General features: G+C 42.9%; 1 protein-coding gene across 4 annotated transcripts in view; it reads right to left on the reverse strand.

Moving 5' to 3' along the window:
• LOC140731854 (cytochrome P450 2D17-like) overlaps nucleotides 1–22,137 on the reverse strand; it is a 94,623-nt gene that overhangs the window by 38,027 nt on the left and 34,459 nt on the right. For 2 of the 4 annotated variants that reach the window (XM_073053773.1, XM_073053772.1), the window contains exons 5-8: nucleotides 20,946–21,119; nucleotides 12,533–12,674; nucleotides 10,899–11,086; nucleotides 7,925–8,066 (exon numbers count right to left, since the gene is read on the reverse strand). In XM_073053773.1, coding sequence (XP_072909874.1) covers nucleotides 7,925–8,066; nucleotides 10,899–11,086; nucleotides 12,533–12,674; nucleotides 20,946–21,119 — 646 coding nt within the window. Of the gene's footprint in view, nucleotides 1–1,712; nucleotides 6,308–6,749; nucleotides 7,080–7,924; nucleotides 8,067–10,898; nucleotides 11,087–12,532; nucleotides 12,675–20,945; nucleotides 21,120–22,137 lie in introns of those variants that run through there. The other 2 variants (XM_073053771.1, XM_073053774.1) reach the window with 2 other exon arrangements.

Raw genomic sequence — 22,137 nt, forward strand, 5'->3', positions numbered from 1 at the left:
GAAGAGGGCGCTCTCCACAACTGACCTATAGAACATCTTCAGCATCTCACTACAGACATTGAATGATGCCAACCTTCTTAGGAAGTACAGTCGACTCTGTGCCTTCCTGCACAAGGCATCTGTGTTGGCAGTCCAGTCTAGCTTCTCGTCTAACTGTACTCCCAGATACTTGTAGGTCTTAACCTGCTCCACACATTCTCCATTAATGATCACTGGCTCCATATGAGGCCTAGATCTCCTAAAGTCCACCACCATCTCCTTGGTCTTGGTGATATTGAGACGCAGGTAGTTTGAGTTGCACCATATCACAAAGTCCTGTATCAGTTTCCTATAACGAATCATGAACAGCCAGAAGGTAATAATTTTGTATCCTATTTGGCACAGACACCATGAGCCCAAGGGCTGAACTTTTCTGTTTTATGGATGAGCTTGTAGCAGCTTTTATTGCTCGCTGGCTCTTGGAAGACTTTTGGGAGCTGCATGTTACTGAGAAGGCCACATTCGTTCTCCATCTTTATTTGCTTTTGAGCCACCTTGCAGTCCTTTCGGTGTAATGCAGTTTTAAGCGTGGCCTTCTGCGGTTTAGCCTCTGTGACGCTGAGGGAACCAGGATATTTTTCCACATCATGATGGTGGGGAGCCTGTACCAATAGCTGTGATGAGGTCTGGAACTGAGTGGACTTGGCAAAGGGTATGTTAACTATGTCAATTCTGTTAACTGCAGCCAGTAGTAGGTCAAGAATAACTCCAACTTCCTTAAGTCAAATCAGCAAATAACAGAGAAATCCAGATCTTTAAGATCCTAAAAAAATGAAGGAATAATTCCCCTGGATTTTTGACTATGCAGTTATAAGCATGAGGCACTTTAAAATGGTGGGTGAAGAGGGCAGTAAATAAAGTGAAAGAACTTTATCTCATCAGTTGCAGTATCGTGTGTGTGTGTGTGTGTGTGTGTGTGTGTGTGTGTGTGTGTGTGTGTGTGTGTGTGTGTGTGTGTGTGTGTGTGTGTGTGTGTGTGTGTGTGTGTGTGTGTGTGTGTGTGTGTGTGTGTGTGTGTGTGTGCGCGCGCCCTTAACCCCTGGTGGAGTCGCTGGGGCGCTGTCATGACAAGCTTTTTGCACTGATCTTTTGGTGATTGCTCATCGTGTGACGTGTCTTGACTGTGACATTGTCACAGAGTTATTATTCCCTTCCACCCACCAAGACCACACTGACCTTCAATCAGCTAGTTACACGTACTCTGCACCAGTCCCATTATATTCACCCTATATATCCATTATATCAACCACCACTCCCCACCCACTCCTCCAGATTCTTATCACTCACACAAGAGGCAAATTACAGCAGCCTAACTCTAACCCTATCAACCAGTAGGTTTTGGGATGTGTGAGGAACCAGGTGCACGGAGAGGAAACCCATGTGGTCACAGTGAGAATGTGTAAACTCCACAAACTGCACCGGAAATCAGGATAGAACCCAGGTCACTGGTGTTACACCAACAAAGGGGAGGAAAGATGAATGAGTGTGGCCATCAGGGAACCACTGGTGATGCAGGATTGACATGTCTCAGAGATTCCATACTCGGATTGTGCTGAGAGTGTAAAGCAAGCAGCAGCCGTTCCCAATTTTTCTAGGTGTGCTGTTGTAGAGACTGTATTTTTGATGATATCAAAACGGTGTGGAAATGACACAGAGAGGAACGCAATGCAATGTCACAATAATCTCTGTGTTTAATCATTTTACCAGGAAATAAAGTAAAAGTGCATTGTTAAAATAGCAATTAAAACAAATGAAATATTACAGTCTTGGATGAAGAAAGAGTGTGTTTGATTTCCAGTGGTCATTTATGGTTTATGAACCAATGGCATTGAATGTGGCTTTGCAGCTTTGACTATACACCCGGGGATGCCCGTCTCTCAGAAAGTCTTTGTATTGGATCTTAGCCATTCAGACCATCCACAGGTATGAAATGGGTTCCATTTTACACACATCCATTAAATATTTTGTCAATAAATTAGAAAATACAGAAAATCACATTATTATAATCACATTACCACAATATTGTAAAAATCACAAGATTGATAAGAAAGAACAATTATGGAAAGTGGAGAAAGGAAACTAGTTCTGCCATTTGCAGGAACAAATGTACGTACGTAAGTCAGACTTGTGAATGTGATGATATTAGGGGAGCTCCCTGATGTGGAGGGGTTTCTGTAAGTCGGGTTTTTATAACACGTGGGGGCCTACATTTGGTCTGGGATGGAAAAAGACTGAATCCTTCACTAAAACTGACACAGCACCTCAATATACCTCCTTCTGAAGCAAATTCCCATATTTCTCACTTCACGATGACAAAAAGACCATTCAACCCACAGAGTCAGTGCTGGCTCACAGAGTATTCCCTAGTTAGAGATCTGTAAATTATTTTTCTTCATGTGCCATTAAAATCCCATCATATTTTCCACTCATTTACACATTCAGGGTAATCTACAGTGACCAATCAACCTGCCAGCTGCAGGTTTTTGGGTTGTGAGAGGAAACCTGAGCACCCAGCGAAATCCACACAGTCAGAGAGCATGCAAACTCCACACAGACAGCATCTAGCTCAGGTGCTGGGGAAAGTTTCTAAGGCAAAACTGTCTCATTCAATACCTTCCCTCGGTTTAGTCTTCAGACTGTCCCAGGGCCCAGTCTCACCCTCTGGTCTCAATGTCAAGATAGGCATGAGTACAGAAGCTGGGATGTTATGTTGCAGTTACACGAGACATTGGTGAGGCCACATTTAGAAAATCGTGTTCCATTTTAGTCACCCTGCTACAGTAAAGATGCCAAAAACAATTCAGAAAAGATCCTCAAGGATTGAGGGACTGAATTATAGAGAGGGATTGAGTAGGCAAGGAAATGTAGGAGACTGAGGAGAGAGCCAGTGGAGGTGCATAAAAATCACGATGGGCACAGATCTGGTGAGAGGAGAGAGATTTAATAGGAACCTGAGGGAGAACACTTTCACTCAGAAGGTAGACCGTATATGGAATGAGCTAATAGAAGTGATTGAGGCAGATATATTAACAACATTTAAATGGCACTTGGACAAGCAATTGGATAGAAAGGTTTAGAGAAGAATTCCCAAAACTTTTTTGGGTTATCATGCCCTTGGCTCTGATATCACATCTCCAATATGCCCATTTCCCTTTCTGGCCATTGCATAAAAACTGTAAAGAACTTTGATTTATGGTGCATAGTAAAAAAAAAATAGAAACTGCAAAAAGCAGAGACAATTAATTGCAAATATATTCAGATCTATTTAAAGCTATAGATAAAATTATTACTTTATTTAATTACAGGAAAAACAATTTTCATCAAGAATTTTAGAGCATACATTATCAGACCAACTATTCACCACTTCTTTGCGTTTTCACTGTTCACTTGGTGCAGTGTTATCAGCTTCTCAAAAGGCTGAATGTCACTCAGAAGGTGTCTCATCCTCACATTTAGCAATTTGCAGTCTATTTTTTTGCTTTGAAGGAAGTTGGGTGACTGCATTGAATATTATGTTGGAAAGGCAATAAAGAACATTTTGATCTTTTTCCACATTGCAGGATAGTGTTCAGAAATTTCTTTCTACAACCAAAAGACTTAGTGTGATGTTCTGAACCTTGGCTTCAGCTCAAAGTCATTTTCTAGCAAGATCAGTTCTTCCTCCATCCTTCCTGTTAATTCCTCATTGCAAGTGTTCAGGAATGGATTCATTATCCAATCTGGAATTAGGACTGAGGGAAGATCCTGAAATCTCTCTGACATGTCTTTATGCAGCTCATCTAGGTGGCAAGAGTATACCTCCCTCACTGCTGGCAAAATCAGTTCTTCTCGAATTGTATGGGGCTTTTCAGATTTAGCAATGAGAAAATAGAATGTTGATTGTGGTAGGCAAACCATCTCTGTTTTGTTGTGAAGTATTGGAAACATGTTTAGAAGTGTTTTACATTTCTAAAAGTATTCACTAAGTGACTGAAAATTAATCAGGTTCTTGTTTGCTTTATCAGAGTGTATTCTCTTCAAATGTTCAAGGAGCCTGGACAGTTTCATTGCCTCATTTGAAAAAAATTTCCACACAACAGACTTATTGGCTGTAACGCTGCTTAATGGTGGTATAAATCCATATTTCAGATACTCCACACGACACTCTCTATACTCCTTTTATGTTTGGTTTGTTTCTGCCATTTTCATTCTGGATTTGTGGCCACTGTCAATTGCCTATTGTCCAAGTTCAACGTAAAGTGCTGCGATCCATAAAGGAGAAAGCTATGAGATCATCATAGCTCAGGCAAAACCTGACTCAGTGCCTAAACTGGAGCAGTGGGGCTGTGGGCTGGAGAAATGTGATCAAGACTATTTGAAAGGGCAGATTCTGAACTTTACCCCATTGAATGCCATACCCTAATGCATAGGTCCAGAAGCCACAGGATTTCTTGCTTTCAGATTCCAGATGCACAAGTGTCACATTGCTTTTCAACAACTATAGCGTTCTATGAGCAAAATCTAACTGAACGGTAGGTTAGCAAGAGATGAGTGATTACATGATGATTATAATCAACTCTGAGGCACTTAGGATCAAATGCTTATAATAATTAATTCATTTCTTAAATTAACCTTTAATCTCCCAGCTGACCCCTTGCTATCGAGCACCTCTCACCATCTGCTTTATCTTTATTGCTCCCTTAGAAACTCCCACCACCCCTGGGGTGGCAATATCACCTACTCTGGGGCTACAGGCCAAATGCTGGGAGGTGTGTCTAGCTGAGATGGACATCTTGGTTGGCAGGGACCAGTTGGGCTGAAGGGCCTGTTTCTATGCTGTATGACTCTGTCACAAGCCCCAAACCCGAATGTGGGGGGAGAGAGGAGGAGTGAACAGTAAGCTGAGTTCAGATGGGAGTCAGATGTGTTTAGTCAGTGTGAGGTGGATGTGATGGACCTCTGATCCTATTGGGCAACAGAAGGAGATAATGTTTGTAATCTCCAAAATACAGGAGAGAATGATTATGTTTATAGTTTGTAAAATGCAATATCGAATAGTTTTCCAATAATTTTAAGAACATGCATTATTTTCTGATTCAGACAAATGATATTAATGTTGATGCTAAACACAAGAGATTTTGCAGATGCTGGAAAACCAGAGCTGAACAAACAATTACCGGAAGATCTCAGTGGTTCAGGCAGCATCTATTGAAAAAAGTTAACAGTGGATGTTTCGGGCTGAGACCTTTCTTCAGGACTGGAAAAGAAGGGTGAAGACACCGAATAAAATTGTAGGGAGTGGGAGGGGGAGAAGTACTAGCTAGAAGATGAAAGGTGAAGCCAGGTGGGTGGGAACAGTAAAGGCTGGAGAAGAAGAAATCTGATAGGAGAGGAGTGAGGACCAGGGGGAAGGAAGGACACCAGGGGGAGGTGAAAGACAGGTGAGGAGAAGAGGTAAGAGGCCAGAGTGGCAAGTGGAAGAAGAGGGAAGGGAGAGGGAAGAAAATTACTGGAAGGAGAAATCGATGTTCATGCCATCAAGTTGGAGGCTATCTAAATGGAGTATGAGGAGTTTCTCCCCCACCGTGAGAATGGCCTCATCATGGGAATAGAGGAGGTCAGGGACCAACATGTCAGAACAGGAATGGGGATAGGAATTGAAATGTTTGGCCACTGAGAAATCCCACTTTAGGCAGATGGAGTGGAGGTGCTCGATGTAGCGGTCCCCCAATTTACGTCAGGTTTCTTCAACATAGAAGCTAGATCAAGAGACAAAGAGTGAGCAGGCGAAGGATGGAGCCTGCCCAGCAGAACCATATGGGTGTAACTGGGGATCAGTGCAGGGGTGAGGAGCTGGAAGACATGTTGCTCTTATCCTTGCAGAGATTGTCTGGCTGTAATCTTATTTCTAGTGGCAGGAGGGTTGGGTGTCAAATACTGACATGTTCCTTGCATTATTCTTCCGCATCTTTGTACTGCCTTGGGATATTTTGAAATTACATCTTCATATTTTTATCTTTAAATTAAACCATTTCAAACTACAGTATGCCATGGAATATGGACAAAACCCAGGCAGGGAAGCTCCTGGGAAAAGTCCCGCACACATCTTATCTGACTTTAACACAGAGCCGATAGGGGGCTGGACTGAGGGTAATTCCGAATTGAGCATCCTTGCAGTTTGGCTTTGGCTCATTCTCTGGGAGAAAGAACGTAAATCTTTGGAGCATGTACGTGAAGAAGATGAAGAGCTCTGTCTTTGCCAGCTGCTCCCCCAAACACACACGATGTCCTGTAGGGGCAAGGGGCAACAGAGGTCAGTGTCCCAGAACAGTGACAGGCCGGCTCTAGTTAAGCAATGAATTCCCATGTGCTTCTGCTACTGTTGTACCATTGTGGTGATGCTGAAACCATGGATTTCATGAAGCAATTCTGCCAATTCCAACTCTTGCTGAGAAATTCACAAATCCATTCCCAATTTAACTGAGAGGAATTTTGGCAGCCTGTGTGCTATCCTTGAGTTTTATGTTGTTTATAAACATAACTCTGGACAGGAAGCTGTCAGAATTTCCAATGCACTGGCAACATTGAAAGGAGAAATAAAAAAGCCATCTATCCTTTTGCAAGCTAAGTATGACTTTCTTTTGAATGTTCCCAAAAGTCTGAGTAAATGGTTATTACAACAAAACCCTGAGAAATCGAAAAATCTAAGATAAAAACTTAAAATGCTGGAAACACTCAGCAGGTCAGGCTGCCACAGTGAACTTTTCAGGTCTATGATGCTACATCAGAACCGGGAAAGAGGGTAAGCAGATTCTTACACAGATATTTTGCTTTGTCTTAAATTCAACATAAAGTAATGATGCAGGAGCAGAATCCCCATGGACACCCCAGTACACCACCCAGAACTTAAAAACACCCTCTTGTCTAAATGGTTTTCATAACCAACCGCCACTACACACCTCCCATGCACACGCATTACTTCCAGATTTTCTCAAATTGAAATGTCAACTGTACATTCCCCTCCATAGATGCTGCCTGAGCCGCTGAGTTCTTCCAGCTTTCTGGTAAATAAAATTGGTTTGTTAATTTCACACATATAGAGGCAGAGTGAAAATCTTTGTTGTGCATGCCATCCATACAGATCATTTAATCACATCAATGCATTGACATAGGACAAGGAGAAACAATAGGAGTGTTACAGTTAGTTACAGAGAAAGTGCAGTGCAGGTGGACAATAAGTTTTGAGGCCATAATGGCGTAGATTGTGAGGTTAAGAGTCCAATTATTATACAATTGTTTTATAACACTGGGAAAGAAGCTGTCCTTAAACCTGCTTCTACCTGCTTTCATGCTTTTGTACCCTCTGCCCGATGGGTGGAGAGGAGAAGCCGGAATGGCCAGAATGGGTGAGATCTTTGATTAACTACAGTTCTTTACCGAGACAGCAAGGAGTCCAGACAGCAACTGTGTGTTGCTCCAGATTCCAGCATCTGCATTCTCTTGTGTCTCCCCTATTTCCCTACTTGGGTCTTCCCAACTTATGTATACAACCCCCTCACCGGGGCTCATATACAAACTTGGCTCATTAGCTAACTCTGCTAATGGCCACGTGAATCAGTGGTGAGAAGGCCACCTTTCATAAACAATATACGTCCAGGGTATGTGTGGTTTGGGGTTCAACCAAACAGGAAAGTTGGGAGAACAACACATACAAAATGCTGGTGGAACACAGAAGGCCAGGCAACAACTATAGGGAGAATTGCTGTCGACGTTTCGGGCCGAGATCCTGCATCAGGATGTTCTGACTAAGGAACAGTGATTGTAGTGATTGCTGAATAAAAATTGCTCGTACACAATTATAGCTTTCTCTTTTGGCAAGTTGAACAATCCCTGAATCCCACATTACCTGCAGAGAATGGGATGAAGGCCTCTGGCTTCACAAACTTGCCCTCTGGGTTGAGGAAGTGTCCTGGATTGAACTGATATGGAGTCGACCACAAGTCTTCGTCAAACAAGGCTGAGGTAAGGTTTGGAATAATCTGCGTTCCCTAAAGAAGACACGTTAGTTAAGAATACATTAGTCAGAGCAATAAGGAGATGTCTTCTGAGTGTGAACTATAGGGAATATAATCCACAGTCTAGATAAACATTCCCCCCCCCCCCCCATCGTGGTGTAATGGCATTGAAGCCACACCATGCAAGATTGGGGCTTATTGATCCACCACAGATGTCTGGGTCCTGTGTGTTCTTGGCTTATTAGATCAGAAGAATATGCAGATGCTCCCACCATGTAAGACCGACCGGTACTCCTGACAGACTGCAGAGACCTCTTCTCAGGGACTGCTTGCTGACTGATGTGCAGTCAATTTTCCGAGCTTCCCATGAGGTGTTTGGGGATTTTCGGGCTCGGCTGCAGGTTACAGAATGTGGGGCTGGGAGAGTAATCACACTTCAGAGAGCAGCCCTGCAGAGCCTGAGATGTGGAGACGGGCAGAGACACCAGCTGGGAAGTCAGTGAATGAAAGGGAGAGGCACCAAGAGTAGGTGGATTTTGAATGGTACAGTTAGGGGAGATTCAGGAAGGGTGGGCAGTCCGAACAAGGGAGTGGAAAAAGTTTTGTGTTTGTGCGTACTTGTGTGTGTCCACACATACAGTAAGTGTTTGTATCTGTATATAACAATGCTGTGTGTGTGTGTGTGAGTGAGTGAGCATGTGCATGGTTGTGCATAAGCATACGTGTATTTGTGTATTTAAGTGTGCACATACCCGTGACTGAGTGTGTGTGTGTATTTGCATTCACACCTGTGACTGTGCACAATAATGGCTTATCTCTAGTTACTTAGATCTCTTGCCATTGGCCCAGGACCTCTCTCTCTGTTCAGCCTGTATATGTTAGTAACCCCACCATTAAAGCATTTACACACAAACATCTTCTGCTCCTCAAAACTGGACTGGAGACAAGTCACCCTATCCCGACAGACTACCAAAGATAACATCAGAAACTCAGCATTTCCCCTAATAATTAAAATGCATCAGAAATTCTGCACAAAATATCCCGCAGATCCCAGAAATTTTGAGGAACACACACAATATGCTCGGAGGAGTCAGCAGGCAAGGAGGTGTCTGTGATAGAAAATAAACAGTCAATGTTTGGAGCTGATGCCCTTGTTCAGGACTGCCTGACTCGCTGAGCTCTCCCATCATTTTGTCTGTGTTGCTGATGTGGCAAAATGCAAGTTACAGTAGAAGCTCTGGCAGGGAGAATATACCGTGATTTGTAAAAGATTCAGCTCCCAAACCTTTGTTCACAGAGAAGATTTTTACAACCAGGGATTTTTATCAATTTAACTGAGAATTTATATTTGTGAATCTCATGCTCCTCTTTTCCACAGCATAGCCCCCCCCCCCCCAATGGGGAAATCTAAAGCATGAAAAACTAACAAATTTGAGTTGTCAGCAGTTGTAAATTATTTATCCCCCTGTACTCAGTACTTAGTTGAACCGCCTCTCACAGCTATTACAGCCAGCAGGCTTTCCAGACAAGTCTCTATTAGCTTTGTACAATGCAATGGAGCAATATTTGCCCATTCTCCTTCGCAAAATTGCTCAACCGATGCCAGATTAGTTGGAGAGTGGCAGTGGACAGCAATCTTGAGGCCTTGCCAGAGATGTTTGATTGGATTAAGGTCAGGACTCTGACTGGGCCATCAATTTTCCTCATTTGAAGCCACTCCATGTTTGCTCTGGCAGTGCGCTTTGGGTCATTGTCTTGCTGAAAGACTAACTTCCCTCCCCTAGTTTAAACTTTCAAGCAGAGGCTAGCAGATCTTTATCCAGGATCTCTCTGTATTTAACATCATTCATCATCCCATCACTCTTGACCAGATTTCCAGTTCCTGCTGCTGAGAAGCATCCCCATAACATGATGCTACCTCCACCATACTTTCCAGTAAGGAGGATGTTAACTGGCTGATTCACAGTATTAGATACAGACCACACACACTGCTAAAGAAGCATATCGGTGCCCACAAAGACTTTGCAAAGTGTCACTAGGAAGATAATGAAAAGATGTGGAAGAGGGTGTTGTGGTGGGATGAGACTAAAATGGAAGGTTTTGGCCTCAACACTAAGCGGTACATGTGACTCTACTGTTAAAAAAAGGGCATGTGATTATTCACAAATAAAAATTCTCAGTTAAATTGATCAAAATCCCTGGTTGTAATACTTACTTATGTTAACAAAAGGTTGGGGGCTGAATACTTTTCCAAGGGACTGTATGTAAGGAGTGATAACAGAATACAGTAGTCAGGGATATTAAACTGCCCTTGTACTTAATGCCTAATGCCCTTCCCTTGGACAACATTGGTGGCATGGAGAGGGGAGACTTGTAGCTTGGGCAACTGCCAGTCTTCCATAAAAAAAGGTTCATTATGTTACTTTCTAAGATGCTTGTTACAAAGAATGATTGAGCACATTGGACCTCGTCATTGAAGTTAAGAAGAACAAGAGGTGATCACTTTGGAACACATTTCTCATGTGGTTTAGTGTTGTAGATGCTGAAAGGATGATTCTCCCTTGAGGAAGAATCATCTTCTTAAGTCAGAAATGATGAGAACTTCTTTATCTCACAGAGATGTCTCTATGCTAGAGTTGCTGAATGTATCCAAAACCAAGATGGAGCCATTTTTGGTCTGCAGGCAAGTCAGTGTTAGGGAAAACAGGCTAGAAAGTGCAACTGATATCAAGATTAGAGCATCCCTGATCATGCTGAATGACAGAGAAGACTCAGTAGGTCACAAGGCTTACTTCTAATCCTGTTTAATCCTGTTTCTTATGTAGAGGAGATGGCCTCATACCCAAGTTTCATTGCAGATTGTACCTTAGGGATGGTGTAACCCATAACCGTGGTATCTCTGTACGTTTGATGAGGCAGTGAGGTTGGAACAATATTCCCTAAGCGTTGTGTTTCATGGATAACAGCGTTAGTGAATGGCATTTCCTCCCGGTCTTCCAACCTTGGCCTTCGATCCTTCCCAATCACTCCGTCAATCTCCTCGTGAACCCGAGCTGCAGGAACAAAACAAGAACTGATTTCTCTTTCTTTCTCCATTGGTGCAGCCTGAACTGCTGAGTATTTCTAGCATGTTGAGTGTCAATTTGTAGGACATCTTTACAACAACAAAAAGTAAGTTTTTGAAGTGTAGTCTATTAGAATGTCCAAACCAAAAGCTCTCACAAACAATACAGTAAATTGAGGGATAAATCCCAATCTTCCTTGAAAGAAAAGAGAGAAAGGTTTCAGTCTGATACCTCATCCAAATGACCGCACAACCAGAATTATGTCCATAATCTTTGGAGTGGCTCTTGGATCCAAAACAGAAGGGATACCAATATATTGCTGTGCTGCTTCCAATGTGTCAAATTGGAACTCTGAAGCTTGCAAACATTTTAGAAAGAAAGATCTGTGCAACCCCTATCTTAGAACTGACTGAATGAAAGCTACATGAAAGCACGTTTAAATATCATTGAGGCTATTGGCACAAATGTCCCATTACTAAGTGCACCTACAATATATGTAGAATCCTCTGAGGTCAGTGCCCTTTCCCTGAGGAAGCAATGCTTAAAGAGTATTGTGCTGGCATTTATGGAATCATCCTCCAGTTCTGTAATAAGCATACAGCTTAGATTGCATAATTTTTATAGATCATCTCTCCAACAACACAGTGTGAGTGAGTGCCTGAATATTCTATCACCAAGTACATCAACGTGCCAAGCTTCAGGAATTGTTTCCAGCAGTGGCCTGTGTTCTGCTGTCAATACCCTCACTCTAAGGAATGCCGACCCAGAAACTGGTCAGACCCCAAACCCCAGAAATATTTCAGGGATGTGGGCAGCCATCTCCTTTGTGTGCTTTGGGGGACACTGGTCCTTACATCCCCATTCACACTGTTACACAGCCAGTCCACCTTCAATGCACCAGGGATTTACTGAAAGATGTACAGTTCACATTTTTGGTTTTTCACGCATTCACTTTCAGTCGTGTAGTAGTACAGATGGTAGGGTTGCTGCCTGACAGTTCCTGAGACCTGGGTTTAATCCTGATCTCGGGTGCTTTCTTTGTGGAGTTTGCACATTCTTCTGTGCCTGTATGGGTTTCCCCAGGTGCACTGGTTTCCTCCCACATCCCAAACACAGACAGGTTGGTGGGTAAATTGACACCGTAAATAAACTCCTGTGTGTGGAAGAGTTTAGAATCCAAGGGGAAAATTGAGAGGAAAGTGGGGAGAATGAGATGAGATTAGTGTAGCATTCTTGTAAATAGGTGGCCAATGGTCAGCATGGAATCAGTGGGCCGAAGGGCCTGTTCCCCTGCTGTGTGACTTTGCAACTTTAATAGAAGACAGTTTGCTTGTGACAACCAGGCCGCGACTGGGATCGGAGTTTGACTCTGTGACCTATGACCTCATCTGATTGGAGTGTTGACTCAGGCACAGAAGCCCTGGTGTTACTTACACTGTATGTCTGGATGGAGCATCATGAAGAGAAAACCCCAGCGTAGAGTGGTCGAGGTGGTCTCTGTACCAGCAGCAAAAAGGTCAAAGACTGTACCGATCAGATTCGATCCCTGGAAACTTGTCCCCGGATTATCCTTTCGCTAAATGCAGAAATAAAATCACATTGAAATTGTCAGCAAGTGTAATATATCCTGAAGGAAATACCCAGAGTGTGAGTAGAGTCAATGGAGGCCCTCTCTTTGCAATTTCGTCTAATGCCACAGCACTCAACAAGTCTAAGCCTTTGCTGCAAAGGGAAGGAAGATCTCCCACATACCTGCACAACCAGTTCTTTATTGTCTCAGCTGTTGCATTGCTTTTCCCTGGGAATTTTCAGAGTTTAAAGTACAATGGAAGACCACAGAGTGAGATTGCAGTACCAGTGGACAGTCAGAGACTGCTGCGTACCCTGCTTCACAGAGACATGGCTCAGCCCGAGCAATCCGGACAAAGCACTACAGTTCAAGGCTTCACCTTCCACCATATGGACCGGACAGCACCATCAGGGAAAGGCAGAGACGACAGTGTTTGCTCCATCATTGTGATGCACAGAGATGACAACTGTGTCTCAGTCCTGCTCCGTCAATCTGGAATATCTTGCGTACAAGTGTTATCCGTTTTATCTGCCAAGGAAACTTTCTGTCATCATCCTGGTTACAGTGTGCATTCTGCCCCTGACCAATGCAAAGCTGATACTGAAGGAGCTGAGCACTGTGATCAACAGTCACAACACAGCACACCCTGATACCTTCCTGATCATTGCAGGGTCTTTAAGCAGGCCAGTTTGGAGAAGTCTCTGACCAACTACCACCAACATATCACCTGTATAAACAGTGGAGCCAACACACACAACCATTGTTACACCATCAGAAAGAACACTGAAAATATCATCCCACACGTGTACCTTGGCAAGTCCTTGCAGCACTTTAACTACACTTCAACTCCTGGTGTACAAGCAGAGACTGAGCACAACAGCACCAGTGGTGAAGACCGTGGAGATACGGTCAAGGGAGGACAGGTTTGAATTAGTAGACGGGACTATATTCAGGATTCATCTTCAAATCTGAATAAATTTGGCACAGTTGTCACCGATCTCATCAGGAACTGAGACTAGATAGAAAGTGGCTGCATGCCTGTTAATGTTTATCTGTGTGTGTGTGTTGGGGATGTGTGTAAGTGTATGTGTATATACAAACTGGTATAACCTCTGAGGATTAGTGTGTGCTTTGAGAACATACTGGACATCCTGAAACTAAAAGCTCTGCATGAACCATGAAAATTGTTGTCTGCTGAGGGCTAGTTCTCAGTGATCCAGAACTCTACAAGAAGTCCAAGTACAACCTACAGAGCCTATCTTGAGAGCAAAAAAGCAATTCTGCATGGAATCAATTGCTCATCAGCTCTGGCTGGTTTTGCAGGCCAATGCTTCTTTCAAAGTGAAAAGTAACATCATAAATGGCTGTGAAGCTTCACTCCCCGATGAACTAAACATGCTTTGAAAAGGAGAGTAAAACTATAACTGTGTGAATTGCTGTAACAATGGCCGACCCTGTGAATACCATCTCAGAGGACAATGTCAGAGCTTCTCTCAAGAGGCTGAACCCTAGCAAGGCATGAGGCCCTGATGGTACCTGGTAGGGCTCTGAAAATCTGTGCCAAACAACTGGCGGGAATGTTCAAGCACATCTTCCATCTCTCACTGCTGTAGTCCCATCTGCTTAAAAAGGACAACAATCATCCCATTATCCAAGAGCAGGGTGAACTGTCTCAATGACAATCGCCCAGTTGCACACACATCTGCTGTGATGAAGTGCTTTGAGAGTTGAGCTTGATCATGGCTAGAATTAACTCTGCTGAAGCAAGGATATGGACCTGCTACAATCTGCCTACTGCCACAATAGGTCTACAGTGGATGTAATCTCACTTACAGATGTAAGTCAGTTTCCATTAGCATCAACATCTGCTCCAGAATCCACAAGCACAGGCTGTGTTCTTAGCCCCCTGCTCTGCTTGCTTTACTCTTATGACAGTGTGATTAAGCACAGATTCAATGCCTCATTCATGTTTGCTGATGACACCACTACCATAGGCTGAATCAATGGTGGTGACAAATCAGCATAAGTGTATGCTCATGCACTTTGGTAAAAGAATAAAGGAAAACTAGGAGAAAATTCAGAAATCAGAGATGCAAAGGGACTTGGGAGTCCCTGCGTAGGATTCCCTAAATGTTAACATGCAGGTTGAGGCAGTGGTAAGGAAGGCCAATGCGATGTTAGCATTCATTTCGATAGCACTAGAATATAAAAGCAAGGATGGAATACTGAGGCTTTATTTACCATCGGTCAGACCACATTTGCAGGATTGTGAGCAGTTTGGAGCCCTTATCTAAGAAAGAATGTGCTGGTATTCGAGAGGGTCCACAGGAAGTACATGAGAATGATCCTGGGATTGAAAGGGTATGAGGAGAGTTTGATACCTCTGAGCCATTTTTTGCTGGAGTCTAGAAGAATGAGGGTGGATCTCATTGAAAACTATCAGGTATTGAAAGACCTAGATGTGCTGTGGGGAAGTATAAGACCAGTGGCCAAAGCCACCCAGCCTCAGAACAGAAGGGTGTCCCTCTAGAACAGACATCGGTTGGAACTTTTTTAGCCAGAGGATGATGAATCTGTGGAATTCTTTGCCACAGATAACTGTGGAAGCCAAGTCATTGGGTATATTTAAAGCAGAGGTTGACAGGTTCATAATTTGTGATGACATAAAAGATTATGAGAAAAGGCAGGAGAATGGGGTTGAGTGAAAATAAACCAGCCTCTATCAAATGTCTGAGCAGACTTGATGGGCCAAACGACCTAATTCTCCTCCTATGTTTTATGGTTTTATGGTCAAAAAACTGGACCTCTGTATCTCCCTCTGCATCTGTACCCTTGTCTTCCTCATTGGGAGACCACAATCAGCACAGATCAAAATAACATCTCCTCTTCACTGACAATTAACAACAGCCTACATCAAGGGCGCAAGCTTATCCACAACTCTACTCTGTCCAAGTTCATGACTCCATGGCTCGGCACAGCACAAATGCAATCCATAAATTTACTGATGACACAACTACTGTCAGCAGAATCTGAGATGGTGATGAGGAGGTATAGAGGAGCAAGACAGATTATCCAGTTCAGTGGGGATGCAACAACAACCTCACACTCAACATCAGTAAGGCCAAGAAATTGATTGTGGACTTCAGAAAGTGGAAGCTGATGGAACACACACTAGTCCTTATTGATGGACTAGCAGTGGAAAGGGTGAGCAGTTTCATGTTCCTGCATGTTAACATCTCTGAAGATCGATGCTGGGCCCAACATACTGATACAATTACAATGAAGGCATGCCAGCGCCCATATTACACTAAGAGTTTGAGGAGATTTGATATGTCACCAAAGACTAGCAAATTTTACAGATGTACTGTGGTGAGCCTTCTAATTGGTTGCATCACGGTCTGGTACGGAGGGGCCACTGCACAGGATCGGAAAAAGCAGTAGAAAGTTCCAAACTCAGCCAGCCCCATCATGGCCAGTAGCCTCCCTATTACTGAGGACATCTTCAAAATCCAATGGCTCAAAAAGGCAGCATTCATCTTTAAGGGCACTCACCACCAGAAGATATCTTCTTCTCATTATTACCAACAAAGGCGATGTACAGGAGTCTAAAGTCACACACTCTCTGTTTTTGGAACAGCTTCTTCACTTTCAGCATCAGATATATGAATGGCCCATGAATCCTTAAACACCCTCACAACTTTTTCTCTCTTTTTACACTACTTATTTTTAACAGATATATTTCTTACTGTTATTTATTAAATATTTAATGTATTGCATCCTTCTGCGGCTGCAGACGACAAATTCCATGACATATTTCAGTGATAATAAACCTGATTATGATACAATGATTCTCAGATGACAATAAAGGACCTTGACTTGTCTTGGTTGGTTGCTCCCCCGGTGACTCGGTACATTGCTGTCACACTCAGCAGTGACCAGAGACAGCTCAGATTCAATTTCCAATCAAGTCCAGTCACTAACTGTCAGCCAGGAAAGAAATCTGAGCAGAAATTTGGCTTCGAGCAAAATCAAGCAAGATACCCAATGCTGATCGCCATCTGACCATTGATGATCTAACAGAGGACAGTCACAATCGTTGAGTCTTTAGCACTGAATCTACCTCGACTCAGAACGGAAGGGGGGAGAAGAGGCATGCTGCGGTTAAAGGGGATTTGTAGGGGAACGGGCAGGAGGCTCCATGGGCGAGAACCAGATTCCCGGATGGCATGTTGCCTTCTATCTCAGACTGAGTCCTCAGCATTCTTAAGTGGGAGGGTGAACAGCCAGATGTCGTGATTCATGTAGGTACTAATGAAATGGGTCAGATGAATGACGAGGTTCTGCACAGGGAGTTCAGGGAGTGAGGTACAAAGTTAAAGGGCAGGACTCCAGGGTTGTAATCTCAAGATTTGTTACCCGTGCCACGTGCTAGTGAGGCCAGAACTAGGAAAATTATACAGTTTAGTGCGTAGCTAAGGTGTTGGTGTAGGGTGAAATTCAGAAGATTTTTGGATCACTGGGCTCTCTTCTAGGGAAGGTAGGAACTAGGGGTACTAATATCCTAGCAGGAAGGTTTGTTAATGCTGCACGGTGAAGTTCAAACTGAAGGTGCAGGGGGATGGGAACCAGAGTGCCACAACAGTTAGTGGAGAGGTTGCGGAGACAGATGCTGGTAAGACCTCAGACAAAGTTAGGAATCAAAATGTTGAGCACGGTGCAATTAGTGTCCAGAGCTGTGTATATTTCAATGCAAGAAGTATCATAGGAAAGGCGGATCATAGTGGTGAAAATGAAGTAGCTGGTTTACAAACTAAGGCAATGTGTAGTGAGGAGAGGCTGTTGATATGGTAAAACTGCAGTCAACAAGATGACTTGCAACATAAAAGGTGGACAAAATTAAAAGGCTGAAAAGGATTGTAAACAGGCCCCCAAACAGTAGTAAGGATGGGGCCTATAAATTACAACGAGCGATAGAAAATGCATGCCAAAAGGGCAATGAAGGTGTTATATTTGTATGTGTGCAGTACACAGAATAAGGTACAGTAGATGAACTTCCAGCACAGTTGCAGATTGGCAGGTATGATGCTGTCAGCATCACTGAATCATGGCTGAAAGAAGGTTATAGCTGGAGCTTAACGTCCAAAGATATACATCGTTTTAAAAGGATGGAGAGGAAGGCAGAGAGGGCGGCATTGCTCTGTTGGTAAAAAATAAATTAAATCATTCGAAGGAGGTGACATAGGGTTGGAAGGTGTTGAATCATTGTGGATTGAGCTAAGGAACTGCAAGGGTAAGAATACCCTGTTGGGAATTGTATACAGACTCCCAAACAGTAGTTTTGGAAGACTGGCAAATTGCAAATGCCACTCCAATCTTCAAGTAGGGAGAGAGGCAGAAGACAGGAAACTACAGGCCAGTTAGTCTGACTTCAGGTATTGGGAAGCTGTTGGGGTCAATTATAAATGATGAGGTCTCAGGATAGTTGGAGGCATATGACAAAATAGGCTGCAGTCAGCATGGTTTCCTCAAAGGAAAGTCTTGTCTGACAATTCTGTTGGAATTCTGTGAAGAAATAGCAAGCAGGATAGACAGAGGAGAATCAGTTGATGTTGTGCACTTGGATTTTTAGGGGCCTTTGTCAAGATGCCACACATGAGACTGCTTAACAAGCTACAAGCTTATGGTATTACAGGAAAGATTCTAGCATGGATAAAGCAGTGGCTGAATGGCAGGAGGTAAAGAGTGGGAATAAAGGGAGCCTTTTCTGACTGGCTGTCAGTGATTAGTAGTGTTCCATTGGGGTCTCTGTTGGGACCGATTCTTTTTACACTATATGTTAGTGATTAGGATGATGGAATTGATGGCTTTGTTGCAAAGTTTGTAGACGATATGAAGATAGGTGGAGTCATGGGTAGTTTTGAGGAAGTAGAGGGGCTACATAAGAACGTTGACAGATTGGGAGAATGGGCAAAGAAATGGCAGATGGAATACTGTCTCAGGAAGTGTATGTTCATGCACTTTCGTAGAAGATATGAAAGGGTTGACTATTTTCTAAATAGAAAATACATAAAACTGGGGTGCAAAGGGACTTGAGCAGAATTCCCTTAAGGTGAATTTCCAAGTTGAGTCTGTATTGAGAAAGACAAATGAAATGTTAGCATTCATTTCAAGAAGACTAGAATATAAAAGCAAGGATGTAATGTTGAGATTTTATAAAGCATGGTGAGGCCTCACTTGGAGTATTGTGAGAAATTCTGGATACCCTTATCTTAGAAAGGTTGTGCTAAAACTGAAGAGGGTTCAAATGAGAGTCATGAAAATGATTCCAGGATTGAATGGCTTGTCATATTGAGAGCGTTTGATGACTCTGGGCCTGTATTCACTGGTATTCAGAAGAATGAACAGTGGCCTCATTGAAACCTATTGAATGGTGACAGGCCTTGATAGAGTGGATGTGGAGAGGATGTTTCCTCTGGTGGGAGAATCCAAGTCCAGAGGATACAGCCTCAGAATAGGGGTCATCCTTTTAGAATGGAGATGAGGAGGAATTAATTTAGCCAGAGAGTGATGAATCTCTGGAATTCTTTGCCAGAGGGTGTGGGGTTCAAGTCTTTATTTATACTTAAGATAGAGAATGACAGCTTCTTGACTGGTCAGGGCATGAAGAGATACGGGAAGAAGGCAGGAGATTGGGGCTAAGGGGAAAATTAGATAAGACATGATGATGGTGGAGCAGACTCAGTGGGCTAAATGACTTATTTCTGCTCCTATATCTTATGGCAGACAACCCCAATAGGCAGACCGTGGGCCAGGTCTGGACCGCGCCAACCCATTGGCACTTAGGTGAACGTACCTGTCATAACATGTAAGTAAAGCGCATGCTGCTCTAATTTATTTTAACCTCATCCCACACCATACACTTGACCTACGCCCCCATAGAGCATGTGGCCTACTGCTTTCTGATCAAAGCTGAATCTTTTGGAGAGAGACATTCACAGGAGAAAGTTGCACTTCCACATCTGCGGGAGCATTGCGAGAAGAATGAAATGCGGGAGGATCCAGTGATGAAGGATTTTGTGATGAGCCTGGCAGAAAACTTCAGGGAACAATTTAAAAGTTCCCCTAAACTCTCAGGTGTCATCCTCCTCTTCCTGAGACAGCCGTTCTCCGTTTCGGCTGACGGCCAGTGGACTGCAGAGGCCAAAAGGCTGGTGGTGCCTTCTATGGATGAATCAGCTCTTCAGATGAAGGCCTTGGAAATGGGAACTTCTGATTTGTTCAAAGCACAACACAAGGACGTTGGGGTGAGTGGCTTTTGAATCAATGTGGTTCCCTAAGCTCAATTCAAAAACACGAGAGCTATTGCAATGCTCCTACTTACACTGTTCCCCTCCACATACATTTGTGAGTCATCATTTTCTTCAATGAACTCCATCAAGAACCAGAACAGAAACAGACTCTCCAACACTCATCTTGGCCAGTGCCTCAGGATTGCCACAACAGAATACAGGCCCAACATCAGAAGGATTGCCTCATCCCGTCGCTGTCACTTCTCTCACTGATTGGTGAGTGAATCAATTTATTTTTGTCCATTTGTCAATCTTATTGTGGTATAATCATATTACAACAATAATACTGATAATTTCATTTATAGCTACACTTCATACTTCAAATGCTACATAGCACAGTGGAAAAGGCAGTACTATTAAAAGTACTGCTGAAGACAGTACTACTAAGAAGTGTTCGTTGTGTGGAAAAGAAGTGGTAAAGACTACCGGGGTGGGGGGGGGGTGTGTGTGACCCACAACACAGGCTTTGAGAATCCTAGGCTAAATTATTACTACTACTACTACTACTATTACTACTATTACTGCAACAACAACAACTACTAATAATAATAATGGTAATAGCAGCAACAACAACATCTGCCCATAAAACAACTTACTGGCGCAATGAAAAAATTACCCTGGACGTTTTGGCCCTTGGCTTGGCATGCTTGACAAAATTTGGCCCTTGTGGAAAACTAATTGGGGAACCCTGTCTTATGGTTTTATTCCAACCCATGCATAAATGTAGTTTGTCAACAGGCACTCAGTGTTACAGAACTTTTAAGCTTATAAAGAAAATCAAAATAAAAACTGCACATGCTGTAAATCTGTAATAAAAAAGTAGAAAATGTTGGAAATACTCGGGATCAGGCATCATCTGCGGAGAGAGAAACAGAATTAATGTTTTAGATGAGAGTCTCTTTGAAACATGTAACTTTACATTACGTACCTTCTCCTGCTCTGCTAAGAAAGCATCAATGAAGTCCCTGGGTGTGTTTGGATCCCACGATTCTTTATGCGCTGTGATAATTTCTTGTATAAAATGAATTCCTTTGTCTTGATTTTCAAATATTTTATGCTGTGGTCCCGGGAGACAACGAATAAAGGGAAAGGCGTTCAACAGCTGCAACAGAGACAGGGATTGAAATATTACTTCACAACTTATATGTGAATTTTTTGAAAATACAGAATGTAGAAATTCATTCACTATACCCGTCACAGATACACCCAAATACAGAATGTACATTTTCTCTGACCCTTGCAGAGACAGTCCGTGTGTTAACTGTGAATTGTCATCACTGATGCAATGCAGGGAATCACAGGCGATAATCACACAGAGTTGTATCTGTGAAACAAATCACCACATAATGGGCATTTTGTGGGGCTATTGAGCAACTAAAAGAACTAAACATGATTAATTTTGTAATTAAGGTAATTAATCACATTGACTGTGGTTTGAGTCACACTGCTGAACACCAGCATTCTGAATGTTGCACTAATAAATTGTCCATGTTGAAACCCTCTGTATTTGCCAGCCATACTCACACAATCCGTAGATCTCTGCATTTAAGCTCATTTAACCAATGCTAAGAATAATTTTATTTGAGTTGGATATTAGAGAGAGCAATGAGAAGTCCAGGGAGAGGAACAAAGAGCTTGGTAAATGAATTGGAATTTCAGTGCTCTCATTTTCCATTTCAAAAGATTGAAAACATTGCTGTTACTCTCAGTTTCTGTGGTACGACATTTGGGCTCAGGATACCTTAAACATTCCCCTTTTCTGGTTTTATTTCAGATTTTCAGATTGCTTTTTCCTTCTGTCTTTGAGGTGAGTAACCTATTGAAAATACTGGTAAGCTGGGGGTACCAACAGCTTCTCCAGGAGATCCAAACCACGAGCTGTGTGGGCTTGTATCACATCCACAAGAAGCTCCCAGTTTGTGGAGCACAGGACAAACCAGGGCCTTGTGGATTTAACAGTGATAAAAACCTAACAATTCAGATCTACATGAGGGGGTAACATGCAAATGGCTGGTAACTGAAGCAAAAATTGATGCAGGAAATCTGCTATAAAAACAGGAAATGCTGGAAATATTCAGTAACACCAGAAACATCAGGGGAGAGAGATAAAGGATAAATGT

Source organism: Hemitrygon akajei, chromosome 8 (genome assembly GCF_048418815.1).
Source record: "Hemitrygon akajei chromosome 8, sHemAka1.3, whole genome shotgun sequence".
Taxonomy (NCBI): Eukaryota; Metazoa; Chordata; class Chondrichthyes; order Myliobatiformes; family Dasyatidae; genus Hemitrygon; species Hemitrygon akajei.